Raw genomic sequence first — 19,052 nt, forward strand, 5'->3', positions numbered from 1 at the left:
GCTGAGTGAGGCGTGGTTGATGGAGCTGCGGTAGTCGTAGATTGTCTAGGCATGCGGCGGTCCGGGTGTCCCACAAGGTGAGCAGGCTAGTGGAGGGGAGGAACTCTACACTGTTGATAGAACCAGTGTGGCTGTGTAGCGGCAGCTCTCACTGCAGGTCCCACACCTTTTATAATATGGATAATCATCATGTCTACAAATATGGCACACATTACCTCAACACAGTCAGCATGTGTGTGCCAAGTTTGGTAGAAGAACAGGAAATATTGATTTCCTAACAAACCTTAACTGTGTCATCAAGGGAGCAGGAGGCCACAAAGTCTCCAGAAGAATGGAAGGTGCAGCCCCAAGTGGCTCCAGTGTGGCTCTCTGGGGTCAGCACACCACGGCCCTCAGAAATGTCCCATATCTGGAACCTGGAGTCCCACTTGTGGCCCCTAGCTTAGCCCCGTCAGGGTGGAAGTTAACCCCAGATAGCCGTCGCTGCCCCTGGCCTGTAGAAATCAGCTCTCCTTCAGGAAGCCTCCAGAGCTGGTCGTCACCAGCCGAGGCAACCACTAGTTTGCTTGTGTGTAGAGCCAGGTAGCTGACAAGCAGGGTGTGGGCCTAGAGATGTTTTATTGTGAAAAAAGAAAGAACAGTAACTTTAACATACATTTAGTAGTTTGAGTTGCTATTAGGGAAATAAAATGCCTTGATACATAAAGGGTGAGCAGGGTATTCATCACATCTTACCTTGAGGGTGTTGGTAAGGTGGAATGTGGCTGCCTTGAAGGAGCCCTGAGTAGACACAGACTTCTTCCCTCTGTGGGCCAGCTGGGTGTCTGGTGGAAACTCTGTCTGGTGGTGTTGGGGTCTTTGGAAGGAGCGTAAAGACTTACTCCATCCCAATTGGCTTGTTATTACCCCTGTCTTGTTTGGGGTGAGGTTTTGTTGTCTGGTCTTGGGCTACACTCGGAGGTGGGGTGGGGAGGTTGAGAAGGAAGGGTGTTGTGTAAAGTCGCCTGCCTCTCCAAGCTGACCCAAATTTCTGCTTCAGACCTGCCTTGTGTTTCTCGTTCATCTGTTTCAATGCTAGATCATAAGTGGGGGCACCGTGTGACTTCAGCTTTCTAATATCTTCAATCAGTCTTTTCTACTCCTGGCCCACTCATTGTACTGGAGACGGTGGAAATCTTTGGCTTTTTGTAGCTTGGAGTCCCGCTGCTGAGGCTGTTGGGCTGTATTCTCCCCTCACCTTCTGTGTGTTTTTCATCTCGCTGCCAAGAAAATGGTTTTGAGTGTACACATCTGGAACTAGCCCCACATCCTCTGCGTTAAACAGACATTTGTGCGCCATCTCATTCCACTCCGTTTGAAAGCAGTTCATGGTTTTGGTCATGCCCATGCTGATAAGGAAGTTGGGTGAAAAGTCAATGACCACTTCGGGTATGCGAGAAACCGTCTTTGATTGGAGCTTCGCTGTATTGAAAGCCATAATCGGAGTGTGGGAATTGTAGCAGACTCGAGGTAAAATATATCGTACGCTGGTTGTTTGGAAGCAGTGGCGACCCGTCATTCAGGTTTTGAGACCCACATTTTTTGTTGAAATGTATTTTTGGGGGGTGGGGTTTACCTGTTTTGCATGTTATTTTGGCATTAATACATGTCACATATCAATTTGCAAACAATGTAAAAAAAATAATAATAATAATGTCATTGAGTTAATAAAGCCGCATACAAACATGGTCTCTTTTTTGCTTTCTTGAGTAAGGCAGCTCCAAAAGGCAGGTGTTTCAGCCTAGCTTAGTACTTTCTGTGGTGGCGGGGCAGCCAGTGGAAAATATGTAGTGTAAGTGCTGGGTAATGTCCCCTATTCGCGCCATGATTGGCTCAGTATTCTGTTACTCATGGGGACAGTATGTCACTGCCAAGTCTAAGGGTAGACCTCAAATTAAAGCCCCATGGGTGCTGCCATAGTTACATTAGAAGTGCCCATCCAAGAAGACTCAAGGTCATTGGCCACTGATAAAATGATGTCAAATTATGTTATATCTACAGTAGCTTTGATTGGACTGGTCAAGTCAACATCATACTTTCAAAATCTTAGCTAGCAGTCATCACCATGAATCAAGTTGACAATCTACTGGCAAATCCTTTTTAATCCTTGTCATATGAAGATAAATAATTAAGAGAAATTATAGATACATGTATCGGTGCTCATTGGACATAAACATTACACAAGTTGCAAATTCAACAATGAGTGATTTGGAAGGAATCAGTGACAGTGACTAACTGCAAGCATTGCAAAGCAATCACTAGACTGCTATTCAGTGGAGTGGCTGTGTGATCCAAAATCTGGGAATAAGTGTCTCTTTAACAAGTTTAAAATGATAAACAATCAACATTGGCCATGCTGTCAATGAAGCATGCTTTGTACAGCGCTCAAAACAATTGCTAACTCGTAACTGTGAAAACTTGACTTCAGTGAGTTCAAGACAACTGGGAATTCCGGAAAAAACGAGCTCTGACTGGAAAATATGTTTTGAACGGTCATCCAACTCGGAATTGTAAGTCGGGAACTCGGGCCTCTTTATAGAGCTTCGGACTGAAGATCAATGACGTCAATATGATTCGGCCTTGTTTTTTCCCCCAAGTTTACAGTTGTCTTGAAAGCACCATAAATCCAGAGAATGCCAGACTTTGATGACAAAATTTGCCCACGAAGGACCGCCAAGCCACCTTCCTGTTCAAGTGAGCACAGCACAACAAGATGGGTCCAAAAAGGTCTTGTCTGCTGCTGCATAAATAATGTAATATGCCAGGGAGATATGTATACTGTAGCTAAGAAAGTAATACTAAGTGTATGTTGTGTAGTAAGCTGTTAATAGCCCATGTGCCTCACCCTAATAATTTGGTATATTTACCCCTCTTCATTTCGCCTACTGTTCTGATTTTGTTGTGCACATGTAGCCTATGACCTGTTTTAGAGAAATGTAATCATCACATTTTGTAAGAGCTTTCATTGTCCACTTATATGCCCCCTTCATTTATCCTACAGTTCTGACTTGGCGTATTGGGAGAACACTAAGAACGGCACATGTTTGCTGTACATTTCAAAAGTGCTGAACAAATAGTTACATTGACTGTCTGTCCTAGCTCGCTCATGAATGTCTTAATCGAAATTATGGATTGTCTCATCCGCTTGTCATCCCTTTATGCCATAGTTTGTACATCTCAATTGTCAGTAGAAACCACATTTATTTAAGCAAGTCAGCCATATCAGCTATGTTTTTTTTAAAGGCATTAAATGAGGCTGAATGAACTGTTTCGCTGCCAGAAAAGGCTCTGCTGATAGACAGGTGTAGCAATGATAAGATGTTGGGACTGCTGTTGGAACAGCTTTATGTAGGCCCTAACAGACACCGTTTGTCACCGTTCTAGTGCAATTAATGTATCGTTTAGTGTTGTGGCTTTGCTCGCATGCATCTCACTTTGTAGCGATTTTAGCATGTAAATCTTTGTATTGCAAAAAAAAAAAAAAATACAAAGTGAGATGCTCGCATGCATCTCACTTTGTATTTTTTTTTTTTTTGCAATACAAAGATTTACATGCTAAAATCGCCACTGGAAGTCTTTGTGGATATTTTTAGGCACTCAAAAGTTGACAGTCCCCCCCCCAAAATTGACAAGTTCGTGTGGAATGCTTCATGTTGCCATGGAAAACTAGCCTGCTGGCAGAGAACGCGATACTTTGTGGTAATCTAATCACGTTGTCTGTCTCTACTGTCATTGGTCTCTACTCACAAACATGGCGGACTACCGCGAAGCGCCCTTGGCCACTCGGCCAAAAACTTTGGACCCAGCTGAATATTTCAACCTTTCGCTGGACCAGAGACGTGCCGAAGAGGAGAGGGCTGGCTTAAGGGCCCAGCTGAAGAGACAATATCAGATGCAGCTAAACAACCCGCACAGAAAAGAGCTTATTGTAAGTAGAGTGAGATAACATGCTAACGCTAGCTAGCTTGCGAATGTCAGACCCACAGTTCCCCCAGAGGTAATGCTATTGATGGGGTTTGCTAACTAACGTTACTTTTGTTGATGTTACAATTTCGGAGTAAGTTTGCTATTTAAACTAATTTGTGAAGCATTGTTGTATTCAGTTAAATGAATTCTGGGGGAACATGACTGTTTCTGAATTCAACCGTTCTTACCACGATAGTAGTAGACTGCAATAAGACTGGCACCCACTCAAAGATTGGCCATCATTATTGACATGCTGTTTTTTGTGTTTACAGGAAGACCCTGCCTTGACACGCTGGGTGTACGCACGCACCAACCCCTACAACCACTTCAGAGCCACCAAGAAGACGTCACTGCTAGGTGGGCTCTTTGGAGTGGTTCCCCTCTTCGTCCTGTACTACGTACTGAAGACGGACAGGGTATGGATGAGATGACACCAACCCTTATCCTACTTGTTCCCTGACATAAGGGGTCTGTTCCAAATCCACCCTAACCTCTATACCAGTGGTCAACAACCTTTTCTGAGTCAAGATCACTTTGAGTCAAAATACAAAATGAGATCTACCACTCAGGGTTTTTTTAAACATGACTTAAATGTAAGTAACTCAATATTAGGTAAGTGATCCTATCTATATTATGAAGGCAAATTTGTACAGGGCCACCAGACTGTGCCCATTAAGGTCATCCATTGAACAGACACATTTGCTGTCTAATACAGAAGTGATTGGAGTATGAGCCCTCAGACAGAGCCCGTATTAAGTCACTCTCAGTAAATTCATCTTAGATCATCGACATGGTGAAATTATAATTTTTGCATTATTGGAAGCAAATACACTTTGAAGCTTTGTCTGACTCCATAATAGTTTCAAGATTTCTGCCAAATGTTTTTTTTTGTAAGAAACTGAAGTCAGGGAGAAGAACACACGCTAGGCTATCTAAGCTCATCTTCTACTCCGCCACCATTCTTTGTGACAGTCTACATGGCACCTCCATTGTTATTAAGATCCTCTCTCTGAATCCGAGAGAGCTGTCACAGACCTGGGTACCGAGGCTCACACTGTGCTGTAAATCCTCTGCTATTTCTCCACTGAGAGGAAGAAAAACATCCCTGTATTTATTCATGAGACATTAGTTCATATTATAAACACGCCACCAAGAGGAGGTTGCTTAGAGCAGGGCTTCCCAAACTCAGTCTTTTTGGTTTTCGCTAAGCACTACACAGCTGAGTCAAATAACTAATTATCAAGCTTTGATTATTTGAAACAGCTGTGTAGTGCTAGGGAAAAAAACAAAAAGGGGGGGGGGGGGGGGGCAGAAATGAGTTTGGGAAACCCTGGCTTAGGTGACGATGCTGTCTCTCTGTTGCCATCGTGACCTCATTAACCCCCCCCCCTCCCCCAGGACAAGAAGGAGGAGCAGATCAAAGCTGGGACATATGACCGCAAGTTCAAGCTTGCCTACTGAGTTTGCTCATTGCAGACTTCCATTGTAAAGTATTGTAGAGTTAATGTCAGTGTGTATCTATTATTGTTAACTGAATAAAACATTCTTTATTGTTGAAAAGCAAATGAAGTGTCTGCCTGTCATTACAAACATACAAGGGCTGTGAATGGCATGAGCAGCAGAGTGGTGAAAACTTGCTAACAAGTCTTCCAGGGTATTTTTATTCATTCACTTTTGTCTAGTACCTTTTTTTTTTAAATCAATGAACCGGTTAATCTTAAAAAACAAGCATACACCAATTACCCAAACACTCTATTAGGCTGTGAGTGATAGAATGAATTGAGCCACGGTATAGTGGTATGAAGCTAAAGAGGTCCAGGATGTTGACTTTATGGGCCTTTGCACCATGCCTTGAAAGTGATCTAGGGGAAGCAATGACTGTTCTGCTTCTCTACTCTACTGTTTGCTTGGTCTCCAGTTGGGGTCAAAGTGTTTGCGTAGCGGCTCCCAGCACTGGTAGTAGCTCTTGTCCAGCTTCTGACACGTCTCCAGACCCCACTTAGTAACCGCCATGCTGAACGACGACTCAAACATGAAGGCCTGAGAGAGAGAGGGATGTTACTTGACGGCTTACTGATATTTACAGTTTTATAATTTCATCACGTGTGTGCTCCCATATGTTACCATGGTCCCCTCGGCCACCCTCTCTGGTTTGAGGAGAGCGGTGCTGCTCTTCTCGAAGCAGTCTCTGTCAGGGCCATGAGGGGTCATCATGCTGTGGAGAGTGCCCCCTCCTGGCTGGAAGCCCTCCTTCTTGGCCTCATAGTGGCCCTTGATCAGCCCCATGAACTCACTCATACAGTTCCCTGGAACACAGACAGGGGGAGCTCTGACAACACACACACACACTACTACAAAATACATTACAGTCACTAGATGGCTATGCCAGAAAAGGACAAAGTTCTCGGTAACATCAGAACTGAAGACGAGCAAGTGTTTGTTATTTGTTCTTAGGGTTAGAAGTGTGTGTGTGGTCGTACTGTGGTAGTACGGGGGTCTGAAGGTGTGGTCGGCCACTCCCCAGCGCGGGGGGAAGATGACAAAGTCAGCCATGGCGACTCCTGGACGAGTGGACTTGGCTGTCAACACTGTGAAGATGGAAGGATCCTGGTGCACAGATGGAGGAGAGGAAGGGTTAGGGTGTGTGTGTGTGTTCGTGCTTATGTGTGCGTGTGAGGTTCTCACCGCATGATCGAAGGCCACACAGTTGATGACCATGAAGTTCTCCAGGTTGTATTTGTATGGTGTGTAGTTTCCATGCCACGCTACCACATTGAAGGGAGAGAAACTCTGCAATCACACACAAGAAGGAATAGAATAATGTTCAAATGTATAGTAGGGGTGAGGCAGGCATCAGTATCCCCTGGTCTACCGCACCTTGGAACTTGAGATATAGCCGTACCTCAAGTCAATTTTCATTTCAGGAAAGAGGGCCCTTGATATTCAGAATTGAAAAACAGACGTAGACCAGCATAAGGGAAAAAAGAACGTGAGGATAATTGCTGATTTTGAACGGTGTGCCTCCTCTCCTTCTCTACTATTCTTTTCATTCACCCCATTCACTGTGATCTTCAGCTCCAGGTATTTATGCAGTAATTGGTTTCACAATCAAACTTTCCCAAACTTTCAGGGCCCTCGGCTCGGAGAGAGATGCGGTGGGGAGAGAGACACGAAGACGGTGTAGAGATATTTCTTCATCTTGATTGTTAAAACCACAGCAATTTTATATAGCAGTTCTGATGTCACTGTGAAAGAGACATTCAATGGTAGTTCTAAAATCAATATTATTCATTACAGCTGAAGCTGTCTTCAGGACTGACCCATGTACCCTCTCGAATATGCGCGAGCACACACACATTCTCCCACACACGCATTCTCCATAAATGACATACTAAAACACTCGCATGCAGTACAAGCGCACACACAAACACACACAGTCACCATGCACCCAGGGGGTCGGAGTACCCCAAGGCAGGTAATCTCTTGGGCATTACAGTTCCTGTGATAACTCTGCCAGACTCGATTAAAAACAGAGTGCGAGAAAAAAAAAAAAAAAACAAACATATTGGCTCAGTCAAGCAAATAATAAGTTAATTTGAGCAATTCCATCTCTCTGCAGGGGGACCAAACAGCAGGACGAGACAGAGACGGAACCTGCCCCCCCACACTTCCAATATGTGTGACACACACCAGTTTCAGGTTAGGTGGGGAGGAGAGCGAAAGTGCAAGCCCCAACACCCGGTCCGAACCCAGAGATGACTAAGAGAAAGAGAGGTGGATGGAGAGAGGTAGAGAGAGGTTAATGAAAGAAAGAGGGGACCGGTGTGTAACCCAGAGATGACTAAGAGAAAGAGAGGTGGATGGAGAGAGGTAGAGAGAGGTTAATGAAAGAAAGAGGGGACCGGTGTGTAACCCAGAGATGACTAAGAGAAAGAGAGGTGGATGGAGAGAGGTAGAGAGAGGGAGAGGTTAATGAAAGAAAGAGGGGTCCGGTGTGTAACCCAGAGATGACTAAGAGAAAGAGAGGTGGATGGAGAGAGGTAGAGAGGTAGAGAGAGGTTAATGAAAGAAAGAGGGGACCGGTGTGTAACCCAGACACACAGAGCATTCGGGAAGTATTTAGATCTTTTTACACATTTTGTTACGTTACAGCCTTTTTCTAAAATGGATAAAATGCATGTTTTTCCTCATCAATCTACACATAAAACCCCATAATGACAAAGCAAAAACTGTTTTTTAGAAATATTTGCAAATGTATTAAAAATTTAAAAACACCTTATTTATATAAGAATTCAGACCCTTTGCCTTGAGACTCCAAATTGAGCTCAGGTGCATCCTGTTTCCATTGATCATTCTTGAGATGTTTCTACAACTTGACTGGAGTCCACCTGTGGAACAGCCCGCTTGGAGTTTGCCAAAAGGCACCTAAAGGACTCTCAGATCATGAGAAACAAGATTCTCTGAACTGATGAAACCAAGATTTTACTCTTTGGCCTGAATACCTAGCGTCACGTCAACAGGAAGCCTGCCCCCATCCCTATGGTGAAGCATGGTGGTGGCAGCATCATGCTGTGGGGATGTTTTTCAGCGGCAGGGACTGGGAGACGAGTCAGGACAGAGGGAAATATGAACGGAGCGAAGTACAGAGAGATCATTGATGAAAACATGCTCCAGAGCGCTCAGCACCTCAGACTGGGGTGAAGGTTCACCTTCCAACAGGACAATGACCTTAAGCACACAGCCAAGACAACGTAGGAGTGGCTTCGGGACAAGTCTCTGAATGTCCTTGAGTGGCCCAGCCAGAGCCCGGACGAACATCTCTGGAGAGACATGAAAATAGCTGTGCAGCGATGCTCCCCATCCAACCTGACAGAGCTTGAGAGGATCTGCAGAGAAGAATGTGAGAAAATACCCAAATAGAGGTGTGCCAAGCTTGTAGCGTCATAGCCAAGAAGACTCGAGGATTTGATCGCTGCCAAAGGTGCTTCAATAAAGTACTGAGTAAAGGGTCTGAATACTTATGAAAATTAGATTTCTGTTTTTTATTTGTAATACATATGCAAAAATGTTTAAAAACCTGTTGTTGCTTTGTCATTGTGTGATATTGTGTGTAGATTGATAAAAAATATATTTTTTAATCCATTTTAGAATAAGGCTGTAAATTAACAAATGTGGAAAAAGTGAAAGTGTCTGAATACTTCCTGAATACACTGTATCCCCTCTAACACAGGTGTTTCCACGGTTACCTCCCTCCCTAACACACACACACCCTTCGTCCTCCCCTTCCCTGTCTCTTTAAAATCCCCTCCTGTCAGACAAAATGAGTCGATCCAATTACCTGCTCGACAGGATGCTTTCAGAGCGGGGTGGGAAATCATTCCCCGGTAAAATATGCTGAAATGAATGCTTAACTCGAGCAAGGTTTTCTCCCCTTCTGAAAAGACAGGTAGGTATCTGGCGGGAACTCCAGGACGCGTTAACTAATTATGATTAAGGCTGGTAAGTGAGCCGAGACGGGAGCCTGCTGATCAGAACTGTCAGGCATTTTACATTAAATAATCGGGGAGGGCAGTTCAATGTTAACGTGCAGCTATTCTCGGAGTTGGGACGGCTAGATAGCTAATCGCTAACATTAGTGGTGTCCCATATATATATTACAAGCTACTATCATGAATTATAGTGCTGTGTATTGTAATGTCTGTGACAGAACATGTACATATGACCCAAAGACACACGTGTACTCACGTCACGCACACGCACACATACACACCTGTTGGCTGGAGAACAGTTTGCCCTGATACTTGTTGATGACGGTGTAGCCTGTGGCCACCTCACGGTCCTCATACCACGCTACCGGAGTCAGGAAGTCCCTGGGATTGGCCAGTCCGTTGGCCCCTAGGAAGATGATAGGTTCACAAATGTTATTGCGTTGAAAGGTGGGAGGGTCAAGGTGTCACGTTGAGGAGGAATGGTGTCACACACACCTATGGGTCCCAGGTCGGGAAGCTCAAAGTGGGCTCCGTACACCTCCAACACGTAGCCTCTGGTCTCCCCGAACACATCCACACTGAAACGCATCCCTTGCTGCAACACACAAGGGACATACAGATAGAGGCGAGGGGACAGGTGAAGGTTGACAGTTACAGGTGAAGGTTGACAGTTGCAGGTTGAAAGTTACAGGTTGACAGTTACAGGTTGACAGTTACAGGTGAAGGTTGACAGTTGCAGGTTGAAAGTTGACAGTTGCAGGTTGAAAGTTACAGGTGAATGTTGACAGCTGCAGGTTGAAAGTTACAGGTGAAGGTTGATAGTTACAGGTTGAAAGTTACAGGTGAAGGTTGATAGTTACAGGTTGAAAGTTACAGGTGAAGGTTGATAGTTACAGTTGAAGGTTGACAGTTGCAGGTTGAAAGTTACAGGTGAATGTTGACAGCTGCAGGTTGAAAGTTACAGGTGAAGGTTGATAGTTACAGTTGAAGGTTGACAGTTGCAGGTTGAAAGTTACAGGTTGACAGTTACAAGTGAAGGTTGACAGTTACAGGTTGAAAGTTACAGGTGAAGGTTGACAGTTACAGGTTGACAGTTACAGGTGAAGGTTGACAGTTACAGTTGCAGGTTGACAGTTACAGTTACAGGTTGACAGTTACAGGTGAAGGTTGACAATGAGAGGGATTCATGTGAAGCATGGTTTAGTCGTTGAGAGCTGTCAAGATTGACAGGCTTAAGTTCTCTGGTGCTGCCGTCTCACCTGGATGACACAGATCTCGTTGGGTTCCACCATCATCTTCCCAAACTCTGTAGTGATCAGAATCTCACCATGCTGGGGCACTGAGAGAGGGAATGGGGGGGGTACTTACTTATTGCTTATTAACTTAACATGTGTACCTTTACTAAAAGAAACTGCATATTTGACTGACCAATGAGGAAATCTCCATCTGAATTGTTGAAACACCTGAAAAGCAGAGACCACATAAAATTGTTGACATGGGGCTCAGAGTTGTAAAGCTCAAATATGGGAGAGATGATCACACACATACACACCTGTCAACCATGGAGGTGTTGCAGGTGAACATGTGGATGCCGATCCCATTGCGGGACTTGGTGTCTCCTGCTCCACATAGGGTGTGCAGACCCTATGGTTGACAGATGGGAGAACCATTCAGATCCAGGACAGATGACAGGCTATGCAGCAGAAACAGCTATTTTCTACCAAGTAAAACCAGAGGCCTGAGTGAACGAGGGATTATGTTTTACCGTCACAAAGTCCACTTTCTTCTCTGAGGATTTGGGGATGGTGAACGGCATCCATCGGAGCTACGAAAAGGAAACATTTTAAAATGTTGAGACCTAATTTCCCTGTTTTTCTCTCTCTCTCCATTTCTCTCTGTACCTGGTTAGGGTCAGGTTCCACTTCGTCCCATTTCTCTGTTAGGTTCCCACAGTGCATTGCGGTGTAGGGCTTGTGGCGGACGGACGGCAGGATACGGTATAACCAGCTGTAGAATCGAGGAAAGAAAGTTAGCAAAGATAGTGTGTTCGTCTGTGTGCATGTCTATGAATAAGTGCATAAAATTGCTTTTCTGTACACATAAACTGAGGACCATTGAAAGGAGGATACATTCCTGTCAATCACTATTAAATGACTGGATACCTCCTCTTATTGGTTGGCCGTGGGCAGGTGAAGGCGGAGCCAGAGAGTTGTTCAGCATAGAGGCCATAGGGACACACCTGAGGGTTGTTCTGGAGAGACAACAGAGCTGGGTTCAACATCCCAGAGGGGGTAACGGAGGTGTGAGGGGTGTTGCAGGGGCTACAGAACCTACAATGTAGGCTATACAGGTGTGGTTTGAGTGGTGTTGTTGGATAACAGGTGAGGTGTAGGCCTCGTGTGGAATGTTACCTGTCCTTCAGGTAAGGACCCTGGGCAGCGAGGGTCTTCAGAGGAGAACTCATTCCCAAACCCACTCAGGTACTGGAGGAGATTGAGAGAGAGGCACTACAGTTGACAGTGATACTTTACATCTGGCTTCAGTATTGCATTATATTATGACATCATCATGTCTATGTTGTTGAGTCCTTATACACTGTACAAAAATATAAGTGCAACAATTTCAAAGATTTTACTGAGTTACAGTTCATGTAAGGAAATCAGTCAATTGAAATAAAATCATTAGGCCCCTAATCTAGGGATTGCACATCTGGGAATCCATGAAGAGCACACTTCTCCAGCGTGCCAGTGGCCATCGAAGATGAACATTTGCCCACTGAAGTCGATTACGACGCTGAACTGCAGTCAGGTCAAGACCCTGGTGAGGACGACGAGCATGCAGATGAGATTCCCTGAGACGGTTTCTGACAGTTTGGGCAGAAATGATTTTGTTGTGCAAACCCACAGTTTCATCAGCTGTCTAGGTAGCTGGTCTCAGACGATCCCTCAGGTGAAGAAGCCAGATGTGGAGGTCCTGGGCTGGCGTGGTTACACGTAGTCTGCGGATGTGAGGCCGGTTGGACATACTGACAAAAATGATGTTGGAGGTGGCTTATGGTAGAGAAATTAACATTACATTCTCTGGCAACTGCTCTGATGGACACTCCTGCAGTCAGCATGCCAATTGCACGCTCCCTCAACTTGACACATCTGTGGCATTGTGTTGTGTGACAAAACTGCACATTTTAAAGTGGCCTTTTATTGTCCCCAGCACAAAGTGCACCTGTGTAATGATCCTGCTGTTTAATCAGCATATTGATATGCCACACCTGTCAGGGGAATGGATTATCTTGGTAAAGGAGAAATGCTCACTAACAGATGCAAACAAATTTGTGCACAGAATTTAAGAGAAATAAGCTTTTTGTACTTATGGACATTATATGGGATCTTGTATTTCAGCTCATGAAACACGGGACCAACATTTTACATAACATTTAGCTTTTATGAGTACTTGTGTCATCTGTTTGCATACGTGGCACACAATACAAACCTACGTGACTTTTCTGATGTAGCCATGCAACGCCACAGCAGCACGACCCCCTTTTCTCTCTTTCTCCTCACAGTAGCCCACGCTTGGAACTTGGCGCACCCACAAACCAAAGAAATTGTGCTAAGTCATCGCGGGTCTGCAAAAGCGCACGCGTCTTTTTGCAGTAATGCGCGCGCTCACGTGATTACATTCCTTGCAGTGTAGTTTACTTGGTGTGGATTAATGAAGCCCAAATTCTCAATAAATGACAGTGGCTGAATGAAACATGAGTGGCACAATGGCTGTCAACTGATTACAGTGTTAACCGTGTTAACTGCGCTCAGAACTCTGCGTTCCACAAGCGGCTAGGACGCATCTGGGCAGCTGCTAAACCCAGCGCGCTGATTGGACATAAGGGAACGCCCCTTCAGCGGACCGCTTGACCGTGGCAGTAGGCTCCAGATTTATTAAACACAGTTTAGTTTTGCAAAACACAGTTTAGTCTTGCATTGCATATCATGAGATTTCGGACATTTGTTGATGCGATTGATAGCTAACGTATAACATTCAAATGACAAAAAAACGATATATATGCTTATCGTTCCCATATGTCAGCATTTCTTATTTTAAATGAAGAACAATTTATGAGAAATAACAGCCCTCTGCAAAAATAGAACCTGAACTTAGATTCATTATAAATGGAGGTAATATTTACGGAAGTTGTTCCTCCTTAGTCCTTACCTTAAGCCCAGACATTGTGCTTCCTTATGAAACTGTCCAACTGAAGAAAATACGTGTTTAAAGTCCAACACGCTGGTTAAAACGTAACTATTTCTCTCCAGTGCCTCAGTCTACGATACCTAACCAATACGCCACACAACCCCCACGTCCCGAGATGGAGAGAGTGAAAAAAAGAGGAGAGGAGGGCTGGATTTATGCTCTTTCTCAATATGGCTTTAATTAAGACCAGACCGGTCCATGACGTATGGGGGGGTTCTCTCTGGGAGAAAGGGGTGGATATGCATAGAAAAATAGAGACCGAGGGGTGGAGAGGCTGTTTGCTCAGAAGTGAGCAAACAAGGACCAAAGTCATAGCGAAAGCAAATACAACCCCAAGCCACCTCTTAGATCCAACATGGGTCCAATGGCCATGACACGTGTAGTTTACATTCCATCCACATCTGGGCTACGGATGCACTGACTGCGCTGATGGTGATGCACGTAGAAATATAATGAATATAATGAATTATATGGTGATGCACAACAATGCACTGACATTATAGAGATCTTATTCAATTACCATTCTACTTCCTAATTCTATGACTAAAACCAAGGAGATGATGACTCCATTACTTAGCTGGCCATGTTGGAAAGGACAACAGTGGCAATATAGTCCGGCCTGCTGAGCATGTGGTATGTTTAAGCAATAAGGCCCAAGGGGGATGTGGTATATGGCCAGTATACCATAGCTAAGGGCAGTTAGTACGCATGATGCAATGCAGAGTGCCTGGATACAGTCCTTAGCCATGGTATATTTGCCATATACCACACATCCTTGTGCCTTATTGCTAATTATAAACTGGTTACCAATGTAAATAGAGCAGTAAAAATACATGTTTTGTCATACCCGTGGTATACAGTCTAATATACCACGGCTGTCAGGCTGTCAGCCAATCAACATTCAGTGCTGAACCATCCCGTTTATAAAGGCCTATGAATGATTGAGTTTAGCATAGGACCTAATCGAAGAATCAGAGGTATAGGCCTTTATCATTGTGGATAGAATCAAAAGGGACAAGCAATCTGTGGGATAGAGAATAACAAATTATTGATTATTTTTTTATCTGCTTTAAACCACATCTATTTTTTTTATTCAGAATAATTTAAATGACTAATACATAAATATTTAACATGGAATCGAATTTTCATCTAAACAGCATACAATACAGAACAAAGGACGAAAAATATCTACATTATAGGCCAAATTTATTCAGTTCATTTTTGTCAAAAGGAGAGGACCAAACTGGGCGCAGCTAATGTCCCAGCAGTATCAAAAAGAATAAATTTCCCTTTCTCATTCTTCATCCCAATCCCCTCTCTTGTGTTTTTCTTTTCTTTTAGGGTGGGTTCGGGCAAAGGTAAATGAAGGCAATTCTCATAGCGAGGCGCAAATAAACTCGACGCGACAGAAGTAACTGTTCTCCAGCGAGGCGTGCAGTTGTCGCGGGTGCCCCGCGGTGTGCCGCGTCGCATACGAGAAAGCCCAACGGCGGAAAATATCGCGACCAGGTCTGCGGAAATTGATCTGCTCCTTGGATTGAGAAAGAAATGAGAGATTTGAATATCACCTCCGAGTTTGATGATAGAATTCTGCAGTATTTGTCTCCTCTCCGGGTAGTGTTCTATGAGAGGCTGAAAGACTGAAGAATGGAGGAAAGTAACCTATTGCATCATGCAGTTGTATCTATGCATGAGTAAGTGGGCAGTAAATGGTTTGTTATTAGGGGCCTGCTGGACTCAATGGATTGATGGGAAATGGCATGCATATCTTAACTCACCTGCTACAAACCCCAATGCACCCAACACACACCCAGGATCAGCTTGTCTGGACAAGTCTGCGTTTTAACCTGAATGGTTGAAACATTGAAAATATTGAAACACATTTCCTTGTTGTCCGTAACCGTTATATGGCCTAAGTTGCTCTGGATAAGTGTCTGCTAAATTACTAAAATGTAACTGTAACTGTAAATGTAAATTACAAAGTAAAATATATAATGTGATCACAACAAAACACTTGTGTTGAGAAGGCCTTGGCATAGGCTATCCCAAAGACAGGATCTCTACTCATATGTATGCAGAAAACATCCACAGCTATACACACACAAACACAACACACCGATCCACAAATATCTTCTAATGTAAATAATTGGTAACTCCACTGATTAACCAGCAACACGAATTGTCCATTGTACACACACACACACTAACACACACACACATCCACACCCAGCAGCTCTACATAACGCTGATTACATTTGCAAGGACATCTGGTATACCCTCTCTGTCTCTCCTGCTCTGAAATCAAGTGTCACTCTCGATGTCTCTCTGTCTCTCTCTCGCTCTCTCTCTCTCTCTAAATTTCAATTCAAATTCAATTTAAATTTAAGGGCTTTATTGGGAAACATGGGAAACATGGGAAACATATGTTAACATTGCCAAAGCAAGTGAAATAGATAATAAACAAAAGTAAAATAAACAATAAAAATGAACAGTAAACATTACACTCACAGAAGTTCCAAAAGAATAAAGACATTACAAATGTCATATTATGTATATATACAGTGTTGTAACGATGTGCAAATAGTTAAAGTACAAAGGGGAAATTAAATAAACATAAATACGGGTTGTATTTACAATGGTGTTTGTTCTTCACTGGTTGACCTTTTCTTGTTGCAACAGGTCACAAATCGAGCTGCTGTGACGGCACACTGTGGTATTTCACCCAGTAGATATGGGATATCCTGGAGGGGAAATCAATCATTTCCATTTCCAGGCACATGTACTAGTATACATACCTCGGCCTAAACATCAGCGCCACAAATATTTTCCACAAAGCTGTGCACGAGCTGAGAGACAAGGCAAGAAGGCCCTTCTATGCCAGTCTCTCTCTCTCTCTCTCTCTCTCTCTCTCTCTCTCTCTCTCTCTCTCTCTCTCTCTCTCTCTCTCTCTCTCTCTCCCTCCTCTATCTCTCTGTCTCTCCCTCCTCTCTCTCTCTCTCTCTCCCTCTCTCTGTCTTTGTCTCTGTCTCTGTCTCTCTATCTCTCTGTCTCTCTCTATCTCTCTGCCTCTCTCTCTCTCTCTCTCTCTCTCCTTCTCTGAGTTGAGTCTCTTCTGCGTTCTACTCCACTAATGTTATGCAAATGGCTTATTATGAAGATAAAGACTGTTGCCGTGCATTGCTCTCTCCTGGTTCACGCCCTCAGGTTTCCACAACGATAGTTTTAACGAGAAGCGCATTATTCAGGAGTCATTAAACGATGCCCTCTCTGAGACACACACACACACACACACGCTTAATGGATATTACAGCTCCTTACACACACACACATTAAAGCACTCTCTCACACACACACACACACACACACACACACACACACACACACACACACACACACACACACACACACACACACACACACACACACACACACACACACACACACACACACACACACACACACACACACACACACACACACACACACACACACACACACACACTCTCTACACATGCCTCTTAGTACCGGCTCCCAGTTTCTAACACATCACTGTGTCACAGAATCAAAATTACACTCTCCACCCACAGAGAAAATTGCTTTGGAATTGCTTGGTTATAAAGATGTACTTAAAAAAAAAGAGAAGTAATGCAACAAAAACACAACAGACTTTAGCGCTTTGTGGACGACTCGTGCTGCTGGTTAGTCATTGGATTTACCAATTATTTACGTCAGAATATATATGTGGATCGGTGTGTTGTGTCCGTGCGAAGGACCCAAAATCCCTTTACAATTGTATTTTTTTTTTTATTTTTTATAAAAAATAAACAGGAGTCAAAATAAAACATCAGACTAAACAAAACATGAGTAAAGAGAGAGGTGGTCTGAAAGAACGGAGAGGTTGTGATGTATCAGTGTATGAGGAGGGTCAGGTTGGGATTTGGAAACGAACCCATTATAGTGGAAGAGGTAGGGTGTGTGTGTGTGTGTGTGTGTGTGGGGGGGGTTAAGGGTAGGCCTTGTTAAAGAGGTGGGGCTTTAGGAGGGACTGAAAGATAGTGATGGACACCGAGTCATGGATGGCTGGAGGGAGGGAGTTCTAGAGCCTAGGAGCAACCCTTGAGAAGGCCCTTGTCGCCAAGCTTTGGAGCTTCCACCTGGAGATGACAAGGTGGCCTGCTGTGGTGGAACTGAGTGCTGGTAGGGGAGAAGAAGGTCTGAAAGGTAAGGGGGGGGGGGGGGGGGGGGGGGGAGGTGGTGAAACGCTTTGTAGGTCAGAAGAAGGATCTTGTAATCAATGCGTTGGGAGACAGGGAGTTCACGGAGGACAGCGGTGATATGCTCCCAGGACTTAGTGTAAGTGAGGAGGTGGGCTGCAGAGTTTGGAACCATTTGGAGCTTATGGAGGGAGCTTGAGTTGCTGCCGGAGAGTCGTGAGTTACAGTAGTCAAGACGGGAGGAGATGAATGCATGTATGAGGGTTTCAGCTTCAGGAAGGGAGAAGTTGCCTATGAGGTTCAGTTTTATCACTGTTGATCTAGAAGAAGTTTTGTTGCATCCATGTTTTTATTGCGGAGAGGCAGGATTCAATGTGGGTCAGAGGTGGGTTGAGGAATATAGCAGTGGAAGTCAAGGTTAAAGTGACAGAGGATCTGACCAAGGGGGAGGATGTAGATGATGAAGAGTAAGGGACCCAGAACAGAGCCCTGGGGAACACCCTGTACAACTGCAGCTGAGTCTGAGGTGCGGCTATTGAGGGAGATGTGGTGGGTCCGGTTTGTGAGGTGGGATTGTAGCCAGGAGAGTGCAGTGCCCTCAACACCCAGACCCTCCAGCCTAGTGAGGAGGATCTGATGTCTCACTGTGTCAATATCAGCACTCAGGTCAAGGTGAATCAGAATGTTCAGGGCACCAGCATCAGCAGAGGGGAGGAGGTCATTGATAACTTTGAAAAGTGCAATTTTAGTACTGTGGAGGGGGTGGAAACCAGACTGGAGGGGCTCAAACAGGTTGTTGATTAGCAGGTGGGTTTGTAATTGGAAGGCACCAGTACATTCCAGAGTCTTGGCAAGGAAGGGGAGGGTGGAAATGGGGCGGAAGTTATTGAGGATGATGGTAGCTAGTCCTGTCTTTTTTAAGATGTGGGTGACTGCAGCTGTTTTGTAGTTGGAGGGGAAATTTCCGTGGGCGAGGGAGAGGTTGATAATGTGTGTGATACTATATGGACAGAAAGCAGGCAGGCAGGCTTTAATGAGAACACTGGGGAGAGGATCCAGGGATGGACAGAGAGCAGGCTCTATACCAAATGAGCAT

General features: G+C 44.4%; 2 protein-coding genes across 2 annotated transcripts; one reads left to right on the forward strand and one right to left on the reverse strand.

The window, feature by feature from the left end:
• The first annotated feature begins 3,762 nt into the window (after positions 1–3,762).
• Positions 3,763–5,589, forward strand: LOC120050928 (NADH dehydrogenase [ubiquinone] 1 beta subcomplex subunit 4-like). Its single transcript, XM_038997464.1, has 3 exons — positions 3,763–3,967; positions 4,278–4,421; positions 5,404–5,589. The coding sequence occupies exons 1-3, from the start codon at positions 3,791–3,793 to the stop codon at positions 5,464–5,466; spliced, it is 384 nt and encodes a 127-aa protein (XP_038853392.1). The 5' UTR covers positions 3,763–3,790; the 3' UTR covers positions 5,467–5,589.
• LOC120050927 (homogentisate 1,2-dioxygenase-like) lies at positions 5,521–13,892 on the reverse strand. The gene is made up of 14 exons (XM_038997463.1): positions 13,704–13,892; positions 11,906–11,977; positions 11,657–11,745; positions 11,396–11,501; positions 11,260–11,319; positions 11,047–11,138; positions 10,923–10,957; positions 10,754–10,833; positions 9,990–10,089; positions 9,776–9,900; positions 6,691–6,795; positions 6,486–6,612; positions 6,130–6,311; positions 5,521–6,045 (listed from the first exon to the last, which is right to left on the reverse strand). The coding sequence occupies exons 1-14, from the start codon at positions 13,716–13,718 to the stop codon at positions 5,902–5,904; spliced, it is 1,332 nt and encodes a 443-aa protein (XP_038853391.1). The 5' UTR covers positions 13,719–13,892; the 3' UTR covers positions 5,521–5,901.
• Between the last annotated feature and the right edge of the window lie 5,160 nt (positions 13,893–19,052).

This window comes from Salvelinus namaycush, chromosome 7, assembly GCF_016432855.1.
Source record: "Salvelinus namaycush isolate Seneca chromosome 7, SaNama_1.0, whole genome shotgun sequence".
Taxonomy (NCBI): domain Eukaryota; kingdom Metazoa; phylum Chordata; class Actinopteri; order Salmoniformes; family Salmonidae; genus Salvelinus; species Salvelinus namaycush.

Coding starts and splice junctions, on each gene's coding strand:
- LOC120050928 (XM_038997464.1), top strand. CDS start 3,791: ATGGCGGACTACCGCGAAGCGCCCTTGGCCACTCGGCCAAAAACTTTG. Junction 3,968..4,277: donor CGCACAGAAAAGAGCTTATT/GTAAGTAGAGTG, acceptor TTGTGTTTACAG/GAAGACCCTGCCTTGACACG. Junction 4,422..5,403: donor ACGTACTGAAGACGGACAGG/GTATGGATGAGA, acceptor CCCCTCCCCCAG/GACAAGAAGGAGGAGCAGAT.
- LOC120050927 (XM_038997463.1), bottom strand. Junction 11,746..11,905: donor GGTCCTTACCTGAAGGACAG/GTAACATTCCAC, acceptor TTGTCTCTCCAG/AACAACCCTCAGGTGTGTCC. Junction 6,796..9,775: donor AACTGTTCTCCAGCCAACAG/GTGTGTATGTGT, acceptor GTGTGATTGCAG/AGTTTCTCTCCCTTCAATGT.